The sequence below is a fragment of the Cibotium barometz genome, chromosome 20 (assembly GCF_041138505.1).
Source record: "Cibotium barometz isolate CiBa-2024 chromosome 20, ASM4113850v1, whole genome shotgun sequence".
NCBI lineage: Eukaryota > Viridiplantae > Streptophyta > Polypodiopsida > Cyatheales > Cibotiaceae > Cibotium > Cibotium barometz.
In genome coordinates, this window is record NC_141065.1 from 23,718,819 (window position 1) to 23,743,902 (window position 25,084).

Genomic DNA, 25,084 nt, shown 5'->3' on the forward strand with positions numbered 1-25,084 from the left:
GGACTCAAAAAGGCTGTACTTGATCATGTGCAGAAATGCTTAATGTGCCAGAGAGTCAAGGCAGAGAGAGTCAAGATACCAAGAAAATTGTAGCCTCTAGACATTCCACAGATGAAGTGGGAATGTATCAGTATGGACTTTGTCACTAGATTACCTTTAGTGTAATGAGGTTACAACTCCATTTTTGTGGTAGTTGGCAGACTAACCAAAGTTGCCCATCTAATTCCAGTAAAAGAAACATACAATGCACTAGATGTTGCCAGAGTTTTCCTTAAAGAAATATTCAGATTGCATGGCTTACTTAGGAGGATAATAAGTGGCAGAGATCCCAAGTTCACATCAAAATTTTGGACTGCATTCTTTGAAGCAGTAGAAACTTTCTTGGATCTCAGTATAGCCTATCACCCCGAAACTGTTGAGATATCGAGCTCCAGTGAGGCGGTGGACACTGATGACCCGCCTGGGGGATAGGCCCCGCACTTACACCACTGGCATGGTTGGTGAGATCTTGGGTGATATGCGGCCAGTGGGATGACAGGCTGTGTGACAGCCACTCTAGAGACTGGCATAGTTATAGCGCCAGCTCATTTAGTCGGGTTCACACTATAGAGAACCCATGTATGTATTTGGTTGAGTACCTTTCATATTGTGTGTACTCTTATTCTTGTATATGGTGTGTACTCTTATTCTTGTATATGGTGTGTTGAGTGTTGAGTAGAGAAGAAGAAGATTTTCAGCCTCTCACCTTGTGTGTTCTCTATTAGGGTTTTGTGAGTGTGTGTGTGTGCTTGCAAGAGCTCAAGCTCTCTTCCCCCCTGCATCTTTTCATGGTATCAGAGCCTGGTTCGTGCTAAGGGCTGAGCTGCAAGCAAGAGAACCACAAGAAGCGGTACGAGGGTAAGAGCTTCAACTACTCTTCCCTATTGTGTTGGTGACTACACCCTTGTCGGGAGCTCTACGGGAGGCACCGGCAAACGATCTCCGATTGAGGAGCTTTCTTCGCGGGAGTGAAGCTACAGGGCAACTACATAGTCCTACGCAGTCCTATGGACTGAAATTTTCGGGCCAAAAATGCGTTTCGGGCGCGTCTGGACCTCCGTTTTTCAGAAAGCAGGCAATTTCGAGCACTGCGGGTAAGTCGTCGATTCTCTGCAGAACTCTGTTTTAAGTACTGCAGGAAGACAGATTGACTGTGCAGACACTGTGGGTGCTGCAAAGAGGTCTACAGTTGCCATTGGGGGTGTATGTATGCACATTGAAGTCACTGCTGTGACATTTGAGAGTACTGCAGTACTGCTGTGCAGAAAATACAGCATTTGTGCAGAAAAACCAGAGTGCAGTTTCTGGTAAAGTTGTGTGTTTGGCAGGATGTCAAATGATGGGATAACTCAGATTGTGGCTGAGAAGCTGGATAAGAATAACTTCCATGCTTGGAGGTTCAGGTTGACGAATTTCCTGATGGGAAAAGGTTATTGGGACTACATAAAAGGTGAGCATGAAGAGGCACCGGAGATACCGGAAATCCGACTGCTGCAGATGTGAAAGAGTTTAAAGACTGGAACCAAGGAGCCAGGAAGGTTATGTATTGGCTTTCCATTAGTATACAGGACACCATGATTGGGCACATTCAGGATGCCAAGTCCCCCAAGGAGGCGTGGGACACCTTGGTAAAGCTTTATGAAACAAATACCAAGGCACGCAAGATACAGTTGAAGAATGAACTTCATACTGTGGAGAAAAAGAGCATGTCTGTGAATGACTATGCGCTGAAGATAAAGGGTATTGTGGAATCCCTTGCATCTATTGGTGTGTCAGTAGATGATGATGACAAGGTGGAAGTCTGTCTACGTGGTCTCGGGCCACAATACAAGGCGTTTAAGACGTCTATTCAGACTCGAGAAAACATTCCCAACTTTACAGATTTGGTGTCTATGCTGATTATCGAAGAGAAGAACTTGGGTGAAGACCAACAGTCTTCACAAAGCAAAAACAGTTCAGAGAAACAGGCCTTCTACACGAGTTCAGGAAGAGGACGAGGTAGAGGAGGCCGTGGACGCGGTCAAGGAGGTGGCCGAACAGGTAATCAGAATTATGGCCAGCAGCAGCAGCAACAACAACAGTCCCAGAATCAACAACAACAACAACACGCAGGTGGAAGAGGCAAATTCAGAGGCAGGGGGAGTCAAAGAGGCCGTGGAAGTTGGCAAAGGCAATATAATGATGCACGTGAATGTTATTATTGTGGTAAGCCTGGACATGTGCAGTCAGAATGTTATAAGAAGCAGGCTGACATGCAAAATGGGAAAGTGCAGCAAAACAACTATGCATCCTCAAGTAGAAATAATGAGGATAATGAAAGGTTGTCTGTTATGCAGCATGTCGTGAATGCCATGTCTGAAAATGTTGATGCAGCACAAAAAGATAATGTATGGTATGTGGATTCAGGCGCTTCGAACCACATGACGAGTCATGGGGAGTGGTTCAAGGAGATGAAAAACCCAGAAAGACCAGGTTTTGTGGAAACAGGGGATGACACGGCTCATCCAATTGCCCACATTGGAGATGTGCCATTGTCTATGCAGGATGGCAAAGTGAAGTACCTTGCAGATGTACTTCATGTACCGAACATAACAAAGAATCTAGTTTCAGTTGGCCAGATGATTGAGCAGGGTTTGCAGGTTCGGTTTAACCCTGATGGGTGTTATGTTGAAGATTTCAAAGACAAGTGCAGGTTGGTTGCAAAAGGCAACAGAGTGGGCAGAATGTTTACGTTGGATGTAGACATGCCTGAGATGAGTGCTGCGATGTTTGCAAATGGTTCAGGAGTTGTTGCAGACACAGACATATGGCATAAAAGAATTGGACATGTAAATGTGCAGAGATTGAAGTCTATGCAGACAAAAGGAATTGTGACAGGGCTGCCAAAATTTAAAGTGGAAGGTATGCAGAAAATATGTGAAGCATGCCAATTTGGGAAACAAACAAAGCATGTGTTTCCACGTAACAGATATGTGAGCAAAAATGCACTAGATGTTGTGCATTCAGATGTATGGGGTCCTACGAAGACCATATCTATGGGAGGCTGCAGGTATTATGTGACTTTCATTGATGACCACACAAGAAAAGTGTGGGTATATTTCATGAAGGAGAAGAGTGAGGTGTTCACTCACTTTCAGAATTTCAGAGTTTTGGTTGAAAAGCAAACAGGGAAATATGTAAAGTGCCTAAGGTCAGATGGAGGGGGAGAGTACTTCTCCAATGAGTTCTCTGAATATTTGAAGAAGAATGGTATTCGGAGACAGTATACATGCAGATACACTCCGCAGCAAAATGGAGTTGCTGAGCGGAAAAACAGGCACATTGCTGAGATTGCGCGAGCATTGATGGAAGAGAAGAATATGCCGCATTGCTATTGGGCTGAGGCTGTTTCTACAGCAGTATACATCATGAACAGGACTCCAACTGCAGCCATACATGATGTAACTCCAGAGGAGAGGTTTACTGGCAGAAAACCAGATTTGTCTCATCTGAAAGTCTTTGGATGCATTGCATATGTGCATGTGCCAGATGAGCTGAGAACTAAGCTGGATCCAAAAGCTGAAAAATGTGTGTTTATTGGATATTCCCTTGAGCAAAAGGGATACAGGTGTTATAACCCTGCTACACGTGAGTTGAGAGTAAGCAGGGATGTTGTCTTTGATGAGATGAGCAGCTGGTATGCTGCTGAAAAAGAAGCTGTTGGGGCTGATGTGAGTGGAAGTGTGGTTGCACAGAATGCAGGTCAGCAATCACAGTCTTTGAGTGGACCAGGAGAGTCCTCATCTAGTGGGTCTGTTGATAGACCATGGAGTGGCAGGCTGCGTCATAATACCAGCCCTGCAAATGTGATTACTACATCACGTAAAGGAAAAGAGAAAATGGTTGAGCCCCTTGGTATGCCTGACATTTTTGCAGGGCATTCTCATGTTGATGGAGAGTCTAGTGGCTCAGATATGAGCCTTGATGAGGAGCTTGGGATCCCAGCTATGAGAACACCTGGTGTAAAGAAGGCTATGGAAGCCATGAATGAGAAGCTGCGAAGATCTGGGAGAGTGAGAAATCCTGTGCAGAGATTTACCTATGATGGTTATGTGGCACATCACTATGCATATATGGCAAAGGTTGTGCAGGTTGTTGAGCCCACATGCATTGATGAGGCTATTGGAAATGTGTGTTGGGAGAAAGCTATGGATGAGGAGATGGATGCACTATATGAAAATGAAACTTGGGATTTAGTGCAATTGCCTGAAGGCAAGAAAGCCATTGGATGCAAGTGGGTGTACAAAGTTAAACATAACAGTGATGGAAGCATAAACAGGTACAAGGCTAGATTGGTAGCCAAAGGATATGCGCAGACATATGGGATTGATTATGAGGAAACTTTTAGCCCAGTTGCCAAGATGGCAACGGTGAGAGTTGTGATAGCAGTGGCTGCGTCAAAGCAATGGTCTTTACATCAGATGGATGTTAAGAATGCATTCTTGCATGGGGATTTGCAAGAAGAGGTGTATATGTTGCAGCCACCTGGTTATGAGGATGTGGGTCACCCCGAGCATGTTTGCAGGTTGAAGAAAGCCTTGTATGGCTTAAAGCAAGCACCAAGAGCATGGTCTGACAAGATTTCTGAATATCTTGTCACCATTGGCTTTCATGTAGCCAATGCAGATTTCTCATTGTATGTGAGACATGGTGATAGAGGAGTTGTGCTTGTTGTCATCTATGTAGATGACTTGATCATTACGGGGGACCATGATGCAGAGATCTTTGATGTAAAGATCTTGCTAAGACAGAAGTTTGAGATGAAAGATCTGGGGGAGCTCAGATATTTCTTGGGCATTGAGGTGATTAGGTCACCACATGGTATTGGATTACTGCAGACAGTATGGCTTGGACATGTTGTCCAAGTATGGTATGACAGGCTGTAAGCCTATTTCTGTGCCATTGGATCAGAATGGCAAGTTGAGTGCAGATTCAAGAGAGATCTTGGAGGATCCTACTATGTACAGACGCATAGTAGGAAGTTTGATCTACATGACGATCACCAGACCAGATTTGAGCTATGCTGTTGGGTTGGTGAGTCAGTTTATGCAGGTTCCACAGAAACCGCATTTGGATGCAGTGAGACGCATACTGAGGTATGTGAGGTCTACTTTGCATTGTGGACTATTCTATGAGACTGGGACAGAGATATGTGTACATGGGTACACAGATGCTGATTGGGCTGGTAGTATCTCAGATAGACGATCTACCAGTGGATTCATGTTTTCTTTGGGGAGTGCTGCTGTGACTTGGAGCAGCAAGAAGCAGCCTACGGTTGCTCTATCGAGTACGGAGGCCGAGTACAGAGGAGTTGCTATGGCAGCATGTGAGGTAGCTTGGTTGAGAAAGCTACTTGCAGATTTGGGTCTATCAGTGGATAGACAAGTTGTCATTTTCTGTGAAAACATTAGCAGTATACAGTTGGCCAGGAACCCAGTCTTTCATGCCCGTACGAAGCACATAGAGGTCCACTACCACTTCGTTAGAGAGAAGGTCTTGGCAGGAGACCTTGACCTTGTTTATGTCAGCACAGAGGATCAGGTAGCTGACATCTTCACCAAAGCATTGGGTACAGAGAAGCTCCGCAGATTCAGGGCTTCGCTTGGTGTACATGAGATGGAGTTGAGCTCGAGGGGGAGTGTTGAGATATCGAGCTCCAGTGAGGCGGTGGACACTGATGACCCGCCTGGGGGATAGGCCCCGCACTTACACCACTGGCATGGTTGGTGAGATCTTGGGTGATATGCGGCCAGTGGGATGACAGGCTGTGTGACAGCCACTCTAGAGACTGGCATAGTTATAGCGCCAGCTCATTTAGTCGGGTTCACACTATAGAGAACCCATGTATGTATTTGGTTGAGTACCTTTCATATTGTGTGTACTCTTATTCTTGTATATGGTGTGTACTCTTATTCTTGTATATGGTGTGTTGAGTGTTGAGTAGAGAAGAAGAAGATTTTCAGCCACTCACCTTGTGTGTTCTCTATTAGGGTTTTGTGAGTGTGTGTGTGTGCTTGCAAGAGCTGAAGCTCTCTTCCCCCCTGCATCTTTTCAGAAACAGATGGCAAGACTAAAAGAGTGAACCAAGTAATAGAAGATATCCTTTGTTGGTCATGATGCGGCAGGGAACCCAAGAAGTGTTTGAGCTACTTGCATTTGCTTGAATTTGCTTACAATGCTTCTTATCATCAAAGCATTGGGAATTGCCCTTTCAAAGCTCTGTATGGACAAGATTGCCTTACACCATTGACTTGGTCTAACCCATTGATCAGAGTCAAGATGTCCAGACAAATGCTTGATGACATGGAACAGCAAATTCAATCAATCTATAAAGATATTAAGGCAGCCAAAGATAGGCAAAAGCAGTATGCAGATAAAAAGAGATCAGATAGAGAGTTTGAAGAATTAGATATGGTCTTCATTTGAGTACGACCAAAAAGAAGTTCTTTATCTTTAGACAAGTACAAGAAGCTCTCTCCCAAATACTGTGGACCATATGCTGTTATAAAGAAAGTAGGTGATCTAGCTTTTTAACTTCTTTTGCCTCCCCATCTTAAGGTACATAATGTATTCCACGTTAGTTTGCTTAAGAAATATGTACCCAACCCGAGTCACGTGCTTGATGGTGATGAACAATTGATTTCTCCAACTTAAGGCCAGATTATGGTACTCCAACCTAAAGAAGTCCTTGACATTCAGGAGAAGGTTCTTAGGAGCAGAGTCCTCAGAGAATTTTTAGTCAAGTGGAAGTTCTTCTCTCTAGAAGACGCCACCTCGGAGAGAAAGAAGAGATGGAAAAAGATTACCCCCACTTTGCGAGATAAGGACATCTTGCATTTTCAAAGTGGGAGAGGATGTAAGATTCCTCCTCAGCCTATAATGAAAAATCTTTTAGCTCAATCCCCTGTAGTTCATTTCCTATTTCAAAATGCAAGAAAAATTTATTTTTCCTTGTTTTTTCTTAGTAGAGAGAAGAAAAATTCTAGAGAGAGATAATTCAATATTGAGATATTTTTAGATATAAAAATTCTACTGATATATAAAATATTTTTATGTGAAACAGAAGTTCAAAAAAATTTCTCCAATGTGCATTAGGAATCAATTACAAATGATATAAGGGACCTTAGCCTAAGGGTCTAGTTTTTCAGAAATTTCTAGATTATGGTCTAGTTAAGGTTCCTATGGGCCAATAGGATTAATCCAAGTGTTGGGATGAGATAAATCTAATGAATAAAAGAAAATATCCAAAAATGAGTAAATGCTCAGATAAGATGAAGAGTTGACTGAGTACAAGGTTTATTAGTTAAAAATTAAGAGATATTACTAAAAAAATGAGATATTTTAGAGAAATGATAAATTTTTGACACCTTGGTAAAGGAGAGGGGGACCTTTGAGGTAGGCGCCTCCTTCACATGTGGAAGGGTTTTTTAATTCAAAAAGATTGTGATATTTTTATCTCTCCTCTCTCCTAGATCAAACTGGATCAAAAGGGGAGCCAAACTGGTCCAAATCTTGTCCAAATTCAGTCAAACTGAAGCTGAAAAATTCTAAAACCCAGTTGGATTCAGTTAGTGGCCTCCCTAACATGCTAGTATTACATTAAAATAATCATATTTTCTATTATCCCTTAAAAATCCTCTACTTTTGGGGAGTTTGGAGCTTTACTCTCTCTTCATCAACAACTCTTGGAGCTCTCTTCTCCACTTGCTAAACCAATTGATTGGTTGGGGGCTTTACTTCTAGAAAAAGAAGCAAGCTAATCCTTGAGGTAAGAATGAATTTTATGGTTTTTTTTATGAATATTCTCAAATGACTTCTCTTCTCAACCCCTCTCAAGCTTGAGAAGGTTTCTAATTGATTGTTTTAAATTCAAATCAAGCTTTCCCTAAGAATTTTAATGTGTAATCAAGAAAAAGTTAATCTTTATGCTTATTTAGAATGCTTTCTTACGTATATCTCTCTCTCAAAAAGAATAGTCATTCCTATGGCTAATTCTTTAGCAAAAGAATGCTTCTCATTGATAAATTCTTAATTAAAAACCAAACTCTAAGTTGTTAAGCTAGAGAATAAGAAAATAGTATTTTTATGCTTTAATGTTAATTAAAAAACGGTTAATTCTTTTATATTATTTATAAGTAGTTAAAAACTACTTTAATTGATTCTAAATGAGAAAGAGATAATCCTATCAATTTGGGAAAAGAGAAAAAATGAAAATAGCTTAATCTAGTGAAAAAATCATAATTAAGTTTATGATTATGGTTAACATTATGATTTAAATTCATAGTTTAGATTTAAGTTTAAGAATAATCCTATCAATTTGGAAAAAGAGGAAAAATGAAAATAGCTTAATCTAGTGAAAAAATCATAATTAAGTTTATGATTATGGTTAACATTATGATTTAAATTCATAGTTTGGATTTAAGTTTAAGAATAGATCTTCTGTCATATTTGCATTACAATGATAATCCTATCAATTTGGGAAAAGAGGAAAAATGAAAATAGCTTAATCTAGTGAAAAAATCATAATTAAGTTTATGATTATGGTTAACATTATGATTTAAATTCATAGTTTAGATTTAAGTTTAAGAATAGATCTTCTGTCATATTTGCATTACAATGTTTTATTCTTTTAAGAAAATATTTAAAAATTATCAGTCATGGCAAAACGAAGCTATGGAAAAATTTTCAAAAAATAATACATATCTTATTTTTATGCATAATGCTAAAAGAGGACTTCCTACCATATTCTAGGATTGGACATCCTATGCAAAAAGAATGATTTTCATCATATTCATGTGAAATAAATTTTAGTATTTATGTGTAAATATTTAATTAAAAGAAAAGAGAAATTTTAGTATTTATGTGTAAATATTTAATTAAAAGAAAAGAGAAATTTTTGGTTAAAAAAATGTATGCCAAAAAAGGGATTCCCATGATAATTGAGACCCAAGTAAATAAATAGTAGAAGAGGAATTTTTGGCATATGCAAAATAATAGATATTTTTATTTAATTTAAAAAAGATAAATTTATTTTACGCATAAGAAATTTTTAAATGATAAAAGAGGAATTCCCATGACGTTTGAAATTCAATCAATGAAATGCAAAAAGATGGATTTAAGCATATTAAAAAAATGGATATTTGTATTTAATTTAAAAGAAGAATTTTTATGATATTTTAAGTAGAGAAAGGTTTAAATTAAATTTTGGTGACAAAAGAGGAATTTTCAACATAATTCTACCTAGAAACTTAGGGTTGATATTTAAATTGGTAGAAATAATATTCTTAGATATTTTAGGTGGATAAATCACCAAATTGATATTTACTCAAAATTAGATCAATGGAAGAAGAGTATTTTTATAAAAACTCGATATTCTCATATAGAATCAATTCTTAATCTATTATGGAATGAAATTCATAAAGTTGGAATTTTCCTTACAGTTCGAAGTTCAGTAGATTTTTATTTGAAGAAAATCCTTAGGAATCAAAGTTAGAAGTAAACCGAAAAATTTTGGTTAGACCACAAGTGCGAGAGGGGTGGCCAGTAAACTACTTGCCCATCTCTCGAATCTGAATCAAGAAAAAACCTCGTGACCAATTCCAATTCTTGATACAAAGAATAGACTTCTGTTGAATTAGCATAGTTTTTCCTTAACCGAAATCACCAAGAATCTAGTTGGAAATTCAGCCAAATGATGGGTAGATTACCCTGATGAGAGATCATTGATTCTCACATTAAGAAAATCTGAATTACATGAAAGGGGTTTTGTGGAACCAATCTCGAACCGGGAATTCTACTTGCATAGAACCTGTGTTTTCTTTTAAAGAACTATTTTACGCCAGAATGCTGGAGGAAGCATTTGGTATGTGTTTAACTATAAGGAGAGACTCGTTGCAATAGCTGGCAGGGAGTCGTTGAGGGACGTTGCTCGCGCAACAAACCCTACTGAGGTCTTGACCAGCCTCGGTATGGTTAAAATGATGCGCTTCCGGTATGATGGGCGAGGACCGATGAAGCGGTCCCTGAGTGAAGTGCTAGGACACCTAAGTAGGATCTTAGAGGGTTCTGACCAAGTGATGCACGGGCTCACAGTTGCTAGGACACCATGCATACGTCGAGGAAGATACAGATGAACCAAAAGAATGACTTTTAAGAATGGAATTTTGATATTGGATCTCGTTGGTTGACCAGTTGATCTTCAACAGAGTGCGGATGATATATTTTATAAAACAATGGACTCAATATTTTGGAGGATTATGATCAGTAATACTATGATTTCATTGAAAGATTGTTCTAAAGACAACCAAATCTGTTAAAATGGCAATTTCATATTGGGTGTGTAAGTGGTATGACTATCTTGAATTTTGCTTGAAGCATCGACTAGGAGGTCTTGGAACTCTTTTCCTCACCAATACAGTGGTTGGGTGGTTGGCTAATCCATGGGTCGGTTGTTGGATCGGGGGATTTTTGCGATACAAAATAGTTATGATTAAGTTACGTTAGTTAGTATAAGTCCTAGGAAGACCCTTGTTCTGTGGGAGGGAATTAGCGACGACTATGCCTCGCTAAAGGAGGAAAAACACGGTGATTCTATGGACCAAGTGCAAGTCTCTTCCTTCATCTGACCATATGACTTTTGGGTTCGGTCGGATCAGTTTGGTTAGTTAAGACTTTGACTCGTTAGATCAATTCCCCCGTTAGATGGTTTTCTTGGTGGAATCGCCCGTGCCTTCCGGGCGAGGGAAGTTTTTTCGGTTTCGGTTTAGGAGGAACCACTAGGCTAGTCTCTTGTCCGGACATCCGTGGGGGAGGCCCCCAGTGTGGATCCTTGCCCCGCCCGAGAGGCTAACGCTTCTTCCGCCGCGCCAGTGCCTTGGGAGGGGGCATCGCAGAGGAGGCGGGGGTCTCACAGCTGGTATCAGAGCTTTGTTGGAAGCTAATAAGGAAAAATGAATTCTTATCACAAATTTATAATAAAAACTCAGAAAGAGAATTTACATATTGTATTTTCATTCCTTAAGCTTCAGATTTTTAATCAAAGAATTTGGTTTTATAGATGGAAGTTCCACTCTTATCCGCTATTCTCGATCTCATCGAGTCACAAGATATGACTGCTTTCGCCTTTTCGAGCATCTCATCTCTTTGGCTATAACTCGAACGAGCCAAGCCAGATTCACAAGCAATTTTGAGGATTCATATTTCGCAGACCCAGTGGAGAGACGACAGCACAAGTGGTTTGCAGGGCAGTATGTCCACGCCTATTATGACCAGTGCATGATGCTAAGGAAAAATATCTCGTTGGCCATGATTTTGATGAGGCTAAAAGTGATTCATGGTATTACTTTATATCACCCTACGCCTCGATATTTCAAAATTTCCTGCCATATCTACAGACTTCTTAGTCGCTTTCTTCCAAACGAGAAGATAGTAGCTCCCTTGGCAGTAAGTGAACGTTTGTATCGAGACATGTCTGTAGCCCAGTATCGTCGTCTTATGCATTTCTTGAAGAGGTTTTGACTCTCTGGAGCCTAGATTCTCTATGCACATATTGCAACCTTTATATAAATAAAAAAATATTTTGTGAAAAATTTCCCTATTGTATTGTATAAGTGATTGTTTATTATATGACGACTTGATGAAGTAAAATCTGCTACTCGGACATATGTCATAGATCTCTAATAAGATCTTTTATCTTGTTTAAGAAATTATTTTCTGAACCTCTTAAGTCTTAGGATCTCATTGACGAAATCGAAATAAAAATTTAATAATGTATCATTTTTGGCACAATTATGAGGCAAGGGAACCGTGGTGGCCGACAGTTGGAATTTTGATATTGGATCTCGTTGGTTGACCAGCTGGTCTTCAACAGAGCGTCTGGATGATATATTTTGTAAAACACTGGACTCAATATTTTGGAGGATTATGATCAGTAATACTATGATTTCATTTCGTTAGACCCCATGACTCCGAGAGGGGCAGCCAGTTAACTACTTGCCTATCTCTCGAATTTGAATCAAGCAAAAAGCTCGTGACCAATTTCAATTCCTGATACAAAGAATAGACTACCGTTGAATTAGTATAGTTTTCCCTTAATCAAAATTACCAAGAATCTAGTTGAAAATTCAATCAAATGATGGGTAGATTACCCTGATGAGAGATCATTGATTCTCATTAAGAAAATCTGGATTAAGGGAAAAGGGTTTTGTGGAACCAATCTCGAATCGAGAATTTTACTTGCATAGAACCTCTGTTTTCTTTTAAAGGATTGTTTTACACTAGAATGCTAGAGGAAGAATTTGGTATGTGTTTAACTAAGGAGAGACTCGTTGTTGTAATAGATGGCGGCCGGGGAGTCGTCGAGGGACGTCGCTCACGGCAAAACCTACCGAGGTCTTGACCAGCCTCGATATGGTTAAAATGGTGTGCTTTTGGTACGATGGGCGAGGACCGACGAAGCGGTCCCTGAGTGAAGTTCTAGGACACCTTAGGAGGATCCTAGTAGAGGGTTCTGACCAGGTGATGCACGGGCTCGCAGTTGCTAGGACACCCATGCATATGTCGAGGAAGATACAAATGAACCGAAAGAATGACTTTTGTGAATAGAATTTTGATATTGGATCTTGTTGGTTGACTAGTTGGTCTTCAACGGAGCATCCGGATGATATATTTTGTAAAACAATGGACTCAATATTTTGGAGGATTATGATCAGTAATACTATGATTTCATTAAAATATTGTTTTAAATGCCAATTTCATATTGGGTGTGTAAGTGGTATGACTACCTTGAATTTCATTGAAAGATTAGTTAAAGACAGCCAAATCTGTTAAAATGGCAATTTCATATTGGGTGTGTAAGTGGTATGACTACCTTGAATTTTGCTTAAAGCATCAGCTAGGGGGCCTTGGAACTCTTTTGTTCGGTACCCGAGAAAAATAGAACCAAGGCTGGATCGGGGGATTTCTACGATACAAATAGTTATGATTAAGTTACGTTAGTTAGAATAAGTCCTAGGAAGACCCTTGTTCTGTGGGAGGGAATCAACGGACCTTGTGCCTCACTAAAGGAGGAAAAAAGTGGTGATTCTATGGACCAAGTGCAAGTCTCTTCCTTGATCTGTCCACTTGACTTTCGGGTTCGATCGGATCAGTATGGTTAGTTAAGACTTTGACTCGTTAGATCAATTCCCTTGTTAGATGATTTTCCTGGTGGAATCGCCCATGTCTTCCAGGCGAGGGAAGTTTTTCCAGGAACGGTTTCAGAGGAAGTGCCGGGCTAGTCTCTTATCTGGACATGTTGTCTAAAGTATAGAGAAAAGTTTTAAAGAATGTTACATACAAAGTATCACTTGGCACATAGTTCTTGTATTGTGACACTATTTACACACACAAAAAGTGAATGTGTTTTAGGGTCTTTAAGAATCTTTGAAAAGATAATGCCTATGTATAAAAAAACAATAATCCCTTAAGAATCTAGGTTAAGATAAAAAAATTATGTCTTAGGAAAGTGGTTTAAGGACTTGCAAAAAAGTTATCGTCAAGGAAGAGGGTGGCGGAAAGTGGTTTAAAGACTTGCAAAAAAGTTATCGTCAAGGAAGAGGGTGGTGCCTTCTCAATGAAGGCTTCAAATTGAAATGAATACCTTCAATGTATATATGATAATTATAAGACTATTATAGAATTGTGAGTAATCTTAATCAAAACTTGGATCCCATTTTATATAGAAAAGTTTTCCATTTAAAAAAATAAACACAGCAGGAAGAAAAAAATTTTGTTTAAAAAAGAATCAACGTAACAACAAGAGTATAATTATGTCATTATAAAAATAGCATGCAAGCTTATATTGAGCTATGCACAAAAATTATTTCTTTGAATGACTCGAAATGGAAATCTGCCCTTGAATAAAAACATCTTTGAGGTCTACTTCTTATGAGGAGAGAGAGAGAGAGAGAGAGAGAGAGAGGTAGAAGCTATGTGATTATGGAGCATTTTCTAGTTTGTAAAGAACTACCTTACACTTTCTTGTAGAAGTGACACACACACAGGATCAATCATATATTCAGGCTTTTACTGACGCAAAAATTTTCCCTAGAGAAAGCATAGCATCACTATCACTATTGATATTAACGTCAATAAGGAACTATGAGTTAATCGATGCTTTTATCGATGTAAAGTTGATATTAACATTGGTTTATGTGTCAAGAAGTGACAATAGCAACTCCTATTCTAGCACTCATACCAGCGTTAAATTTCTTACCACTAATGATATTACCATCAAAATCATAATTGATCTATGAACTTTTTGACATATATACCAAATCTTATACCAAAAAAAAGTTTAAAGGGCACAAATGCCACCCCATTTTATCCCATTATATACATAGAAGGGTAGTCCATATATGTTAAAAATTTGCTAGAGATAGGAGCCGAGTAGCTACAAATTCTTATAAAAAACAAATGAAATATAGGAGGTGAGCTACTCGATCGTTTACTTTGTCTTGATCACCCTCTTCATTTCCACCATCTTTCTCTCTATGATCATTGTGTGGGTTCTCAAGAGCTAAGATTAATTGCAAAAATCATGACACCAAAGCTTTGCAAGTTGTTGATTATACTTACATAGTTAAGAACATGGTTCTAGTTGATCTTGCACAAGTTTCCTCTTCATTTTGTGTAACATCACCATCATACCATGAGACCGAATGTATTGATACTCAACTACCTTGTTACTTTCTTCAAAATATAATAAATAAAGGATATTTAGGTGTGAAGATAGATATGCATACTATAAAAAGAAGAAGAAGAAATCACTTAAGTCAAGTATATATGATGGTTCCTCCGTTGTTGTCAAGGTGAGATTTCCTTAAATCTACTTCAAGGTGGGCTCTAGCAACCTTGCATTGTTTCTTATACTTATCAAGGGTGTCTCAATTTTTAACCTTCGCTTTCCTCCAATCATATGCATCAAGATATGAGGGCTTCATCTTTCTCTCATATCACATACATTTAACCTTTGATGGCTCTTAGTGTCTCTCATGTTCTTGCATCCACTTGTTAAATTACCTTTTCTTTACTAGACTATGGAAACTCTCTTATTTAGTGTCCATTCATTAGGCATTTATATTTTCATAGAAGATTTCTCTTTGTACATTTAGTAATCCATCACTCATGTAAACCCTACTTGTTTGAACCTCCTTTATGTCTCCCTCTCTTTTCAAAGCTCTAATGATGACTTCTTTTTCAGTTTTATCAATGGATGATTAATTTTCTTGCCTGAATTCTTGATCAAAGACTAGTTATGGGCAGACCATGTCTATTCTTCTATTTTTGTACTAACTTTTTGGGGAGAAGGGGTTTGAACTCATTTCATATCTTGGCTATATTATTAACGCTTTGGATGCTCCAACAAGCAATCAAAGCCATGCCAAGACTAATACTCTAGTTCTCATTTTTAAGGCCATCCTTACTCGATACCCTTGTTCTTGGTGCATGTCCAAGTATATAAGAAAGAGGAATTCCTTCCACAAAGCCATCCATTTCGTCCTTACATTAAGTTACCCAAAACTACAAGGGGCATGTATCCACTTTACACCAATTCGGTTGTCTATGTAGAAAGGGAGTCTAACATGAACTCCAATAGTTGTTTTGCCAAAAACCTAGGCATTTCATCTTCCATGCAATTATTTTTTGGGTCTAGAAGAGATCAATGACTCTATATAAGCCTTAGGAGGGGTACCTAAGCTACCAAAGCTGTGTCTTTCGGAATCCTTAATGACAATGATACATGTACCTTAAAGGCACTTTTTAAAAACTCGGCCCATGTGGGTGTGTGTGTGTGTGTGTGGATGTGAAGTTTTTTCTTTGGGTTGGTGTATGCGTTTCCTCCTATATATTGCTCATAAGCCATATGGGTGTTGCACCTATAGTCTAAAGCTTTCAAATTATTCATTGAGTTTAGAACACACACCCCACATATGCCTTGTAAAAGATATTGGCTTGTACCCGCACATGTCTTGTAAAAGATATTTCCTTCATGGTGTAGAGGGGAGCCTATACCAAATGTATGTGGTAAAATAATGCAATAATGTTTACAATGCAACTATTCTTTAAAATTTTTAGTAATATGGTAAGTAATTACTTAGTAACGAGTGTTTAATTTTTATATGGTTCATTGAGGAGGCCGAACCGTTGCCTTCTCTCAAGCATCATGGACAAGACGGTGCTAGATGAGAGAGAGGATCACAAGCACCATAGCTCGAACAAGGAGGGGATGATTATATTAGTAGCTAGAGTGGTGGGGGCTATTTTGGTTGCACTGCAATCTAGAATCATGGGGCCTATTTTGGTTGCACAACAATCTACAGTCGTGGGGCCTATTTGGTTGCATTCCAATCTAAACAGCTTTATTGTTTGTTTTTTCATGATGATGTTTCCATTATTAATTTTTTAGATGGCCATGGATCCACGCCATAAAAATGCTACAATACTTCTATTTTTCTGTTTTGATCACTTAGCAATGGATGGATATTGTCTAATTATGCTTAGATGATGATGGTCTCTCCCCATCCTTTTTGGAAGGACCACATTAGGATGAGATCATTGTTGCTTTTCACACAAGACATGTGGCATACAGATATAATGCCCCCACTTTTTCAAGATTTAAGGATCTAATCCACCTTATCCCCAAGGGAAGGGATAAGATCAACATTAAGCACATTGGTTCTGCATATAAAATCTTAGCTAAGGTATTGAGTATGAGGTTACAGCAGCTGGTCCTTCAAAGAATTATTCATGACATATAGAATCGGTTCCTTCAAAGAATTATTCATGACATATAGAATCGGTTCCTTCAAGTATATGCGATGACATCTTTTTATTTTGGGAAGCTATAGAGTGGGTTAAGTCTAGCCAAAAAGCTCATTAGGTTTTTCATAGGGGGGGTTAGATTGGCCAATTATGTCGCCTCATTCGATTAGGCGACACAACACACACCAGGGCTAGAGTTACTTGGGAAACCACTTTCATGCCTAAGCAAGGAGGGGATTGAACATCATAGACGTGCCGTTGTTTTATTTTTGTCTGTTTTGAAATTCAATTTATTCAGAATCATTACTTACAACTGTAAGTTGCAGCTTATCATCAGTTCATGCATTGAAATACTCAATTAAAAAAACAAATAATCACTTTCAAATGTTGCCTTACTCGCTTTTACATGTGTAAGTTACAACTTAAATGCTTATTTTTGTATTCTTTTAAAATATCAAACTAGTGACATACAAGTGTAAGCTACTTGGCATTCTTATAACATGATTACATAAAGATGGGGAGATCACTCCACCGGCGGACGGGCACCTAAGCACGAGGATAAATTGGGTAAGCAGGCGGAATTTCGACTGCGCCTGCTTGGCGGCTGTGCGCAATTCCTTTTACACTTCCGGACGTGGCTAGCAAGTAGAAGATGATAGCCAGTGCGGCTGCCACGAAAGCCAGGAAACCGCTAACAGGCAGCACCCAGGGTTTAGGAAGCGGGCAGTAGATGTGGGGACTAGAGTCGTTCTGCTTTGCCGTGCGATGAGCGGAGGAATTCAAGACGCCGGCGACGAGAAAGAACCGAAAACTGAGCACAGTCAAGAACCTGCGAAGCGTACAAGTAATTACTTCTATTAGATCTTGTAGATAACGGGTGCTAACTTGCCGCTGCTAAATATGTTTTTCCGGGCACAATCATACTGGGCTTAGACACCTTCCTCCCTCTCTCTGTCTCTCTCTCATTCTTTACCCACGCACACATGATATGGTCATCGTCATTATCAGACTGATAGAAACAGTAATTACCATGAAAAGATGAGGCACAAAATTGCGCCTGTTTTGGCCCCCCCACTAGATGGTGTGTTGTTCTTTTGCCGGCAGCAGCAAACGCAGCCACCGAAGGCGTTGGCTATGATCTGTGCAACGAGTATGCACAGGCCTCCCATGATTCCCATCGCCGCAGCAGGACTCGAATGTTTAAAAGAGCAAGTTGTAAAATCGCTGGAGAAGACGGCGTCAGGGGCCTATAATAAACATCATCATCACTGATGTGCATCACGTCATCGAGATTACAGAAGATAGTAACACAATATGACTGAATAATAAGCGTACCTTTACTCCCTGGGATTTTGCAGCGATGCCTAAAACGAACGCGAGGAATCCGAGCAAGCCCACGACGACACAAATCAACACTTTGCACGTATTCATGGTATGTACTGTTATTAGTGAGCTCAGAGCACACGTGAAGGGGGAATATATTGAGGTCACGACGCCAAATGAAGGGCGATCAGGTAGCTGATAGTGGGGTGTGTGAGAGTGTGATACCTCAAATTAGATGCTGCTTCTGTCAAATAGTGTGATACCTCAATTAGTATAGTGGGGACTTGTGTTATGCTGCTCGGATTTTTTCAAGAGGCTGTCTCTACATTGTAGGTCAAGTCCATCTTGGCCCCCCTGGGTGCAGCAATAATTTTGACTCGAGCCTTCACCTTCTGCGTAGCTTTCCTGCGTCTTGGTTGAGCAATTTCCCGCGTTTTGACTTGAACCTTGACCTTGCGCACAAGCGCGTAGCTTTCTTTAATTCCACGCGTTTTGGCTAAGCCTTCACCTCTGAATTTCTTGGGTGCTTGACTTTGCGTAGCTTACGCGTTTTGACTTAAGCCTTGACCTTGCGGACGAGCGTGTAGCTTTCTTAATGGCTAAGCCTTGCAAGACCTCTGCAATGTGCATATACAGGTCGAAAGGATAGGTTTGCCTTAATTGTTTTGGATATAGAGTGTCCCCACAAGATGATCATGGACTCCAAGATATATACTACACTTGTTGTGATTCATTTATATCATTTACAAGAGGTAATAATAGATAGATACCTATCCTTGACACATAGATATATCGTACTTACTCTCCTACACATAGATATACTAGTGTATTTTGTATATATAGTTTGCTCATCTTTATATGTATTTGAGACGAGAAAAGCACTCCAAAATATTCAATGCAATATTAATATATCTTATAAAAGAACCATTAAAATAAACTTTATAGCAAAAAAGAAAGGATTCCATCTTCATTCGATTTTGTTGGTGCTACTTATCAAGGGTGTCTCAATTTTTAACCTTCGCTTTCCTCCAATCATATGCATCAAGATATGAGGGCTTCATCTTTCTCTCATATCACATACATTTAACCTTTGATGGCTCTTAGTGTCTCTCATGTTCTTGCATCCACTTGTTAAATTACCTTTTCTTTACTAGACTATGGAAACTCTCTATGAAGCTCTGCTTTATAATGTAGTTTTTCTTTTGATTTGGTTGGCATATCTAGTTGATGGGTATATAATGGTCAAATTGCGCATTGAGAAATTGATGTATAATATGTATTAAGATCCTGAGATGGAAAGATCATCTATGATTAATATTTATCCCTATAGCATCTAGACACGGATGGAGAGTGAGTAGTGGCTAAAGTGATGGAAGTGCATGGTAATGGACATTTACCAAATAAAGTGTAACCTGGATGGAGCCTAGATCAAGGTTAATGGAAGGAGTATGAGAATTGTTAGTCGGGGTTTGATAACTTTGGGGTGGAGTGTGAGCATTCGTATCACCATTACCACCACCACCACCACTACCATCATTGTAGCCATTGAGCGTTGGTAATAATGAGACCTCCACCACAAAGTCCCCACATTCCTATGTCAACTACATTGTGAAGTGCTTAGAGAGCTCTAATATTTCTATCTGAAGAGACATGAAAGCTCTAATATTTCTATCTCCATTGTTGTGGACACTCTGCGCCTTTGCTCCTCCATTGCTTCGACACATTGGTTTGCCAATTTTGGTATGGATTTCCATGTGCAAGCTTATCTTCTGGCGTCTTCGTGAATTGTCTATGGTTTACATGTTCTGTTTGCCTGGAGTGGCGTTGTCCACCCTTCTGTTGCCATCTTTGGTCGATTTCGGTACCATATATCTGCAAGTGCGCAGTCTTGCTTTGCATGCATGTCCAACCATGTCGAAGTATTGCCATCTTGCAGCTTCATGCAAGCGTCCCCATAGAAAGTTGAATTCCTCTCCCATTGTATGCGGGGCTCCATTGCCGCAACCTTTATCTTGCATGGCTCCCATCCCTACGGCTGTGCGGCATCCATGGCTATGACCTACGGCTGGCATCCAGGGCTATGACCCTTCCCTCTGTTGCTTGTACAGTCGTGTTCTCTAAATCCGACAAAGAAAATATCCCTCCACAAATCCTAACTCCGCTAGAAGGTTCAGCTAGTTTACAAAATCTGAGAGGTGTCAAACGAAGACCTAGTTCCTCATTTCATATATTTATATTTTGTATACTCTTCTTGCTTTTTCATTGGATCTTCTTGTCTATTGTTTTGACCGTTGCTTTTGCATAGCAAGCACTTCTGAGACGTCCTGCACAACCACAAAAAGAAAGTTGGCAGATAATCTATTTGTTTCGTGTCCTGCTTCTCCACGTGATCTACCTCCTGCATGTTCGAAGTTACCAAGTGGTGGTAATTTGAAAATATTAGAGGTATCTGTGATGATCGGCATCGAGAACAATGATGTCAATACCTCTCTCTGGGACAACCTCGTGGAGTTTATGTGCCACGAGTGTACATAAGATCTCTTCTCTCTCGAAAGAGGTGGAACCCTTCACCATTTGCACTTTCAAATGGTTACTTGAATGGCATCTACTTTCATCATTGCCGTTGGGAAGTCCATGAAGCAACATGTCATGTGGAATGTAAACAAGCCCCAGGGGGCCATTGTCATGTGCCGTGCTCTCCGTCAAGTCAAAATGCACACGTTTGAGGGCATGGTCGGTTATTTTCTCAAGGATTTACACAAAGCTCATTTTCAATTTCATGCTCATAATGTGTCTGCAACAACAGACGATATGTCTAGAGGGAGGACTTTGTGCGTGCAATTTGACCAAGGTGACCTCAAGAACAAAGTTTGCCTCACCCCCCAATGAATGTCTTCGAGCAAGCTTTCGTTTTTATTTGGAGCGCATGTAGGAGAACTAAGCTCTTTGGAATAATTGACACAGTATTTCCACAACAAAAGCCCAAGTTTGCAGGTGTTCTCTCACAAGAGAATGGTTCAAAATCCACATGGGTTGTGCAGAATAAACAAGTTTTCTTTAAAAAGCTTAAGACCTTTTGGGATCTCCATCCTTTGTACAACAAGAAAAATACATTGATAATTGATGATCGCTACTATAAGGTGTTTAAGAATGAGCGAGGAACCTGGTTAATAGTCCCATAATTGTACCATCAACCTTCCAAGGAAAGGTATAGTTTTTTGACAGAAGATTTAAGAAATTGGTTGTTTTTATGGCTACAAAATGAAGATCGGCAAGAGTATACATGGGATAATGCCTTTGAAGAAAAACCTAACCAATTCTCAGATGATGTGATGAAGAAATGGCTTGAAGAAGAGAAATTGGAAGTAGAGAATAGGAAAAAGGTAGAGGTCTGAGCGACAGGCAGCAGGAGGTTGATTCTGAGGCAGAGAGGCAGGAACAACTTGAAATTCAAAGAAAGCAATGAGAGGAGGCTGAAGCTGAGGCAGAGAGGCAAGCAGAGAGTGAAAATCAAGCAAAGCAACAAGAGGAGGCATCATGAAAGTATTACACCACCATGAAGCTCATTTTGTTTGTCCCTATTATAATCAAATGTAGAGGATGCAAGTAATTTGGCCTTTTTTAATGTAATAAAAGTCCATATATTGAAATATGATATTGTAATCAGGCCTCTTATGGAGCATACTATTCAAATGTTTACCTTTGCAAAGCATTGAACAAATTCTAGCACAAGCAATAAATTCATGTTCATTTACAATGTCTAATTATAATTGAGTCATAAATGGAGTGCATCCTTCTCTAAGGGGACTCCTTTTATCCTTTTATCTTTTGGTCAAACTTTGCAAATTATTTTTTTTTTAGTAGAGTAGGTGACGACTTTTAACTATCATTTTGACAAAGGGCATCCTACTGCAAGGAGACTCTTTCTATCTTTAATAATGTTAATTTGTAGTAGTTGTGTATATAAGGATACTTTCACCATGTCAAATTATAAATTCTTGTTTATTTAGTCTTTGTTCATTACAATATGCAGTCTTAAAATTGGAGAGTGCATCCTACTCTAAGGGGACTCTCAATATACAATCTCTTGTATCAATGTTTTTACTTGGGGGTCTAGATTGAACAAATGGTAGATCTTGGTTCTTTCAATGCGTTCTTGCTCCACGTGGTAGAGCTAGCTTAGAACTCTAGCTCTTCCATGTGGTAGAGCTAGAATCCCTTAAAATCAAGCTCCACCATATGGGATGGTAGAGCTAGAATTCTATGTCTATATCTACCATGTGGTGGAGCTACCATCCATTGAAGTCTAGCTGTATAATTTCATGGAGCTAGCTAGCTCCACCATGTGGTATCTTATTGAGCTCTAGCTCCACCATGTGTGGTGGAGGTAGCAGCCATGGTCTCTTCATGGAATTTTGGCCTTACCACATGGTGGAGCTAGTATCCATGTGTGGTAGACCTAAACCTATGGAAGTCATACAATACGACTAGAATTTTGAGTCTAGATCTACCGTTTGCTTGCATCCAATGAAGTCTAGCTCTATAATGTCCAAGTGGTGGAACAGGATCTAGAATGGATAAGTCATGGATCAAGAAATCCTGTTCAGCTCTATAATAGACAAGTGCTAGATCTAAAGTGAAGAGATAAAGTGATTGACGTTGTACTGCTAGCCATGCTAGACACCTCAATATGAGCAACAAGGCAAATATCTCGCTACATTGTCCATTTCAGACAAATAACTACACGAGTTTTCTTCAAAAAAGTTCATTTCTTTTGGGGTCTCCATGTTTTGTACAACAACAAGAATACATTGAAACTCGATGATAGCTACTACAATGTGTTCAACAATCAAGATGATAATCAAGATAATAATTGAGAGAATAATCTAAGTGTGTGATCTTGTGAGTACACAAAATGAACATGCTTAAAAAGAAGCTCAATACCTCATTCAACCAATACACCCCCATGACACTAGCACATTTTGTTACTCCCTTTTGTAGTTGAATGTAAATGGTCTTTGTAAATGGTCTCTATTATAATAAAATATAAAGGGTCTTTGTAATCTGGCCATCTTCAAGAGCGTGCTGTTCAATTGTGTGCCTTTTGCAAGGCATTGAACATATTTTAACACAAAAAAATAAATTCATTTTCATTTACAATGTTTTATTATAATGGAGTCGTAGATGGAGTGCATCCTACTCTAAGGAGACTCCTTTTATCTATTGACAAAGTGCATCATACTTTAAGGGGACTCTTTAGTAGAATAAGCTTCATCAAAATGAAATCTTTTAACCGTAATTTTGACAAAGTGCATCCTACTCTAGAAGACTCTTTCTATCTTTAATAATGTTAATCTGTAGCGATTGTATATATAAGTATACCTTCACCACCTCAATTTATAAAATCTTGTTCATTTTGTCTTGTTCATTAAAATGAAGCTTTAAAATTGGAGAGTGCATCCTACTCTAAGGGGACTCTCAATATACAATCTCTTGTATCAATGTTTGTAATTGGGGGTCTAGATCAATCAAATGGTATATCTTGGTTTCTTATGGACTGTAGAATGGCCAAGTGGTGGATCTAAAAATCTTTAAATCCTCCTCAATGTGTTGTAGCTCCACATGGTAGAGCTAGCTCAAAATTCTAGCTCTACCATGTGGTGGAGCTAGAACCCCTTAAAATCAAAATTACACCCCCATGATACTAGCACATTTTGTTACTCTCTTTTATAATTGAATGTAAATGGTCTTTGTAAATGGTCTCTATTATAACAAAATATAGAGGGTCTTTTTAATTTGGCCAACTTTGGGAGCAGACTGTTAAATTGTGTATCTTTGCAATGCATTGAACAATTTTTAACACAATAAATAAATTCATAGATGGAGTGCATCCTAGTCTAAGGAGACTCCTCTTATGCATTATGCATCCACAAAGTGCATCCTACTTTAAGTGGACTCCTTTTATCCTTTTATCTTTTGGTTGTTAATGCAAAAGTTTTATTATTTCTTTAGTAGAATAAGCTTCATCAAAATGAAAATTTATAATCGTAATTTTGACAAAGTGCATCCTACTCCAAGGAGACTCTTTCTATCCTTAATAATGTTAATTTGTAGTGGTTGTGTATATAAGGATACCTTCACCATGTCAATTTTTAAAATTCTTGTTCATTTAGTCTTGTTCATTACAATGAAGTCTTAAATTGAAGAGTGCATCCTACTCTAAGGGGACTCTTAATATACAATCTCTTGTACCATTGTTTTTAATTGGGGGTCTAGGTTGACCAAATGGTAGAATCTGATCTTGGGTTCTTATGGACTGTAGAATGGCCAAGTGGCAGATCTAAAAATCCTCTTCAATTGTAAAATATACAAGTGGTGGATCTAAAAAATCTTGAAACCTTTCTATTTCTAATATCAAGCTAGGTTCGATCTAGCATCACTTGATAAAGCAAACCATTTTTAAATTTTTTATAGGTTGAAAAAGGTAGATTCTAGATTAAATGCATTAAATTTTTCAATGTGGGAATGGGATTTTTCCCACTTTACCTAATACGGTCTTAAAGGTGTAAATGGGATGTTTCTCCTTTAGGTACCATCTTGTGGGATCTTGATATGGATATGGCCAAGGGCCTCTCTCGATGATAAATGTGTTGTATGTTAGTGAAGTGAACTTTTTGTAAAGGTTTTCCTTTGTTAATACTATAAATATTCACTTCGCCCCAAAAAAAAACAAAGAGCACCATATCATAAATGGTAATTTGTTTGTGATACTTGCATGCAAAAATGGTTGGGATCATAGATTATGTCATGGAGGTACATCTATGAAGTCATCGCCTTTGCTCACAGCTCACAGGAATTTTGCAGCTCTTACTTCAGAAGA

General features: G+C 39.0%; 1 protein-coding gene across 1 annotated transcript; it reads right to left on the minus strand.

Annotated features, from left to right (window-relative positions):
- Nucleotides 1-17,349: 17,349 nt before the first annotated feature.
- LOC147627678 (protein DESIGUAL 2-like) lies at nucleotides 17,350-18,571 on the minus strand. The gene is made up of 3 exons (XM_086815114.1): nucleotides 18,217-18,571; nucleotides 17,911-18,128; nucleotides 17,350-17,710 (listed from the first exon to the last, which is right to left on the minus strand). Exons 1-3 carry the CDS (start codon nucleotides 18,310-18,312, stop codon nucleotides 17,428-17,430), a joined length of 597 nt encoding a protein of 198 aa, XP_086671240.1. The 5' UTR covers nucleotides 18,313-18,571; the 3' UTR covers nucleotides 17,350-17,427.
- Nucleotides 18,572-25,084: the final 6,513 nt, after the last annotated feature.

Coding starts and splice junctions, on each gene's coding strand:
- LOC147627678 (XM_086815114.1), bottom strand. CDS start 18,312: ATGAATACGTGCAAAGTGTTGATTTGTGTCGTCGTGGGCTTGCTCGGA. Junction 18,129..18,216: donor CAAAATCCCAGGGAGTAAAG/GTACGCTTATTA, acceptor TGTTTATTATAG/GCCCCTGACGCCGTCTTCTC. Junction 17,711..17,910: donor TTGTGCCTCATCTTTTCATG/GTAATTACTGTT, acceptor TACGCTTCGCAG/GTTCTTGACTGTGCTCAGTT.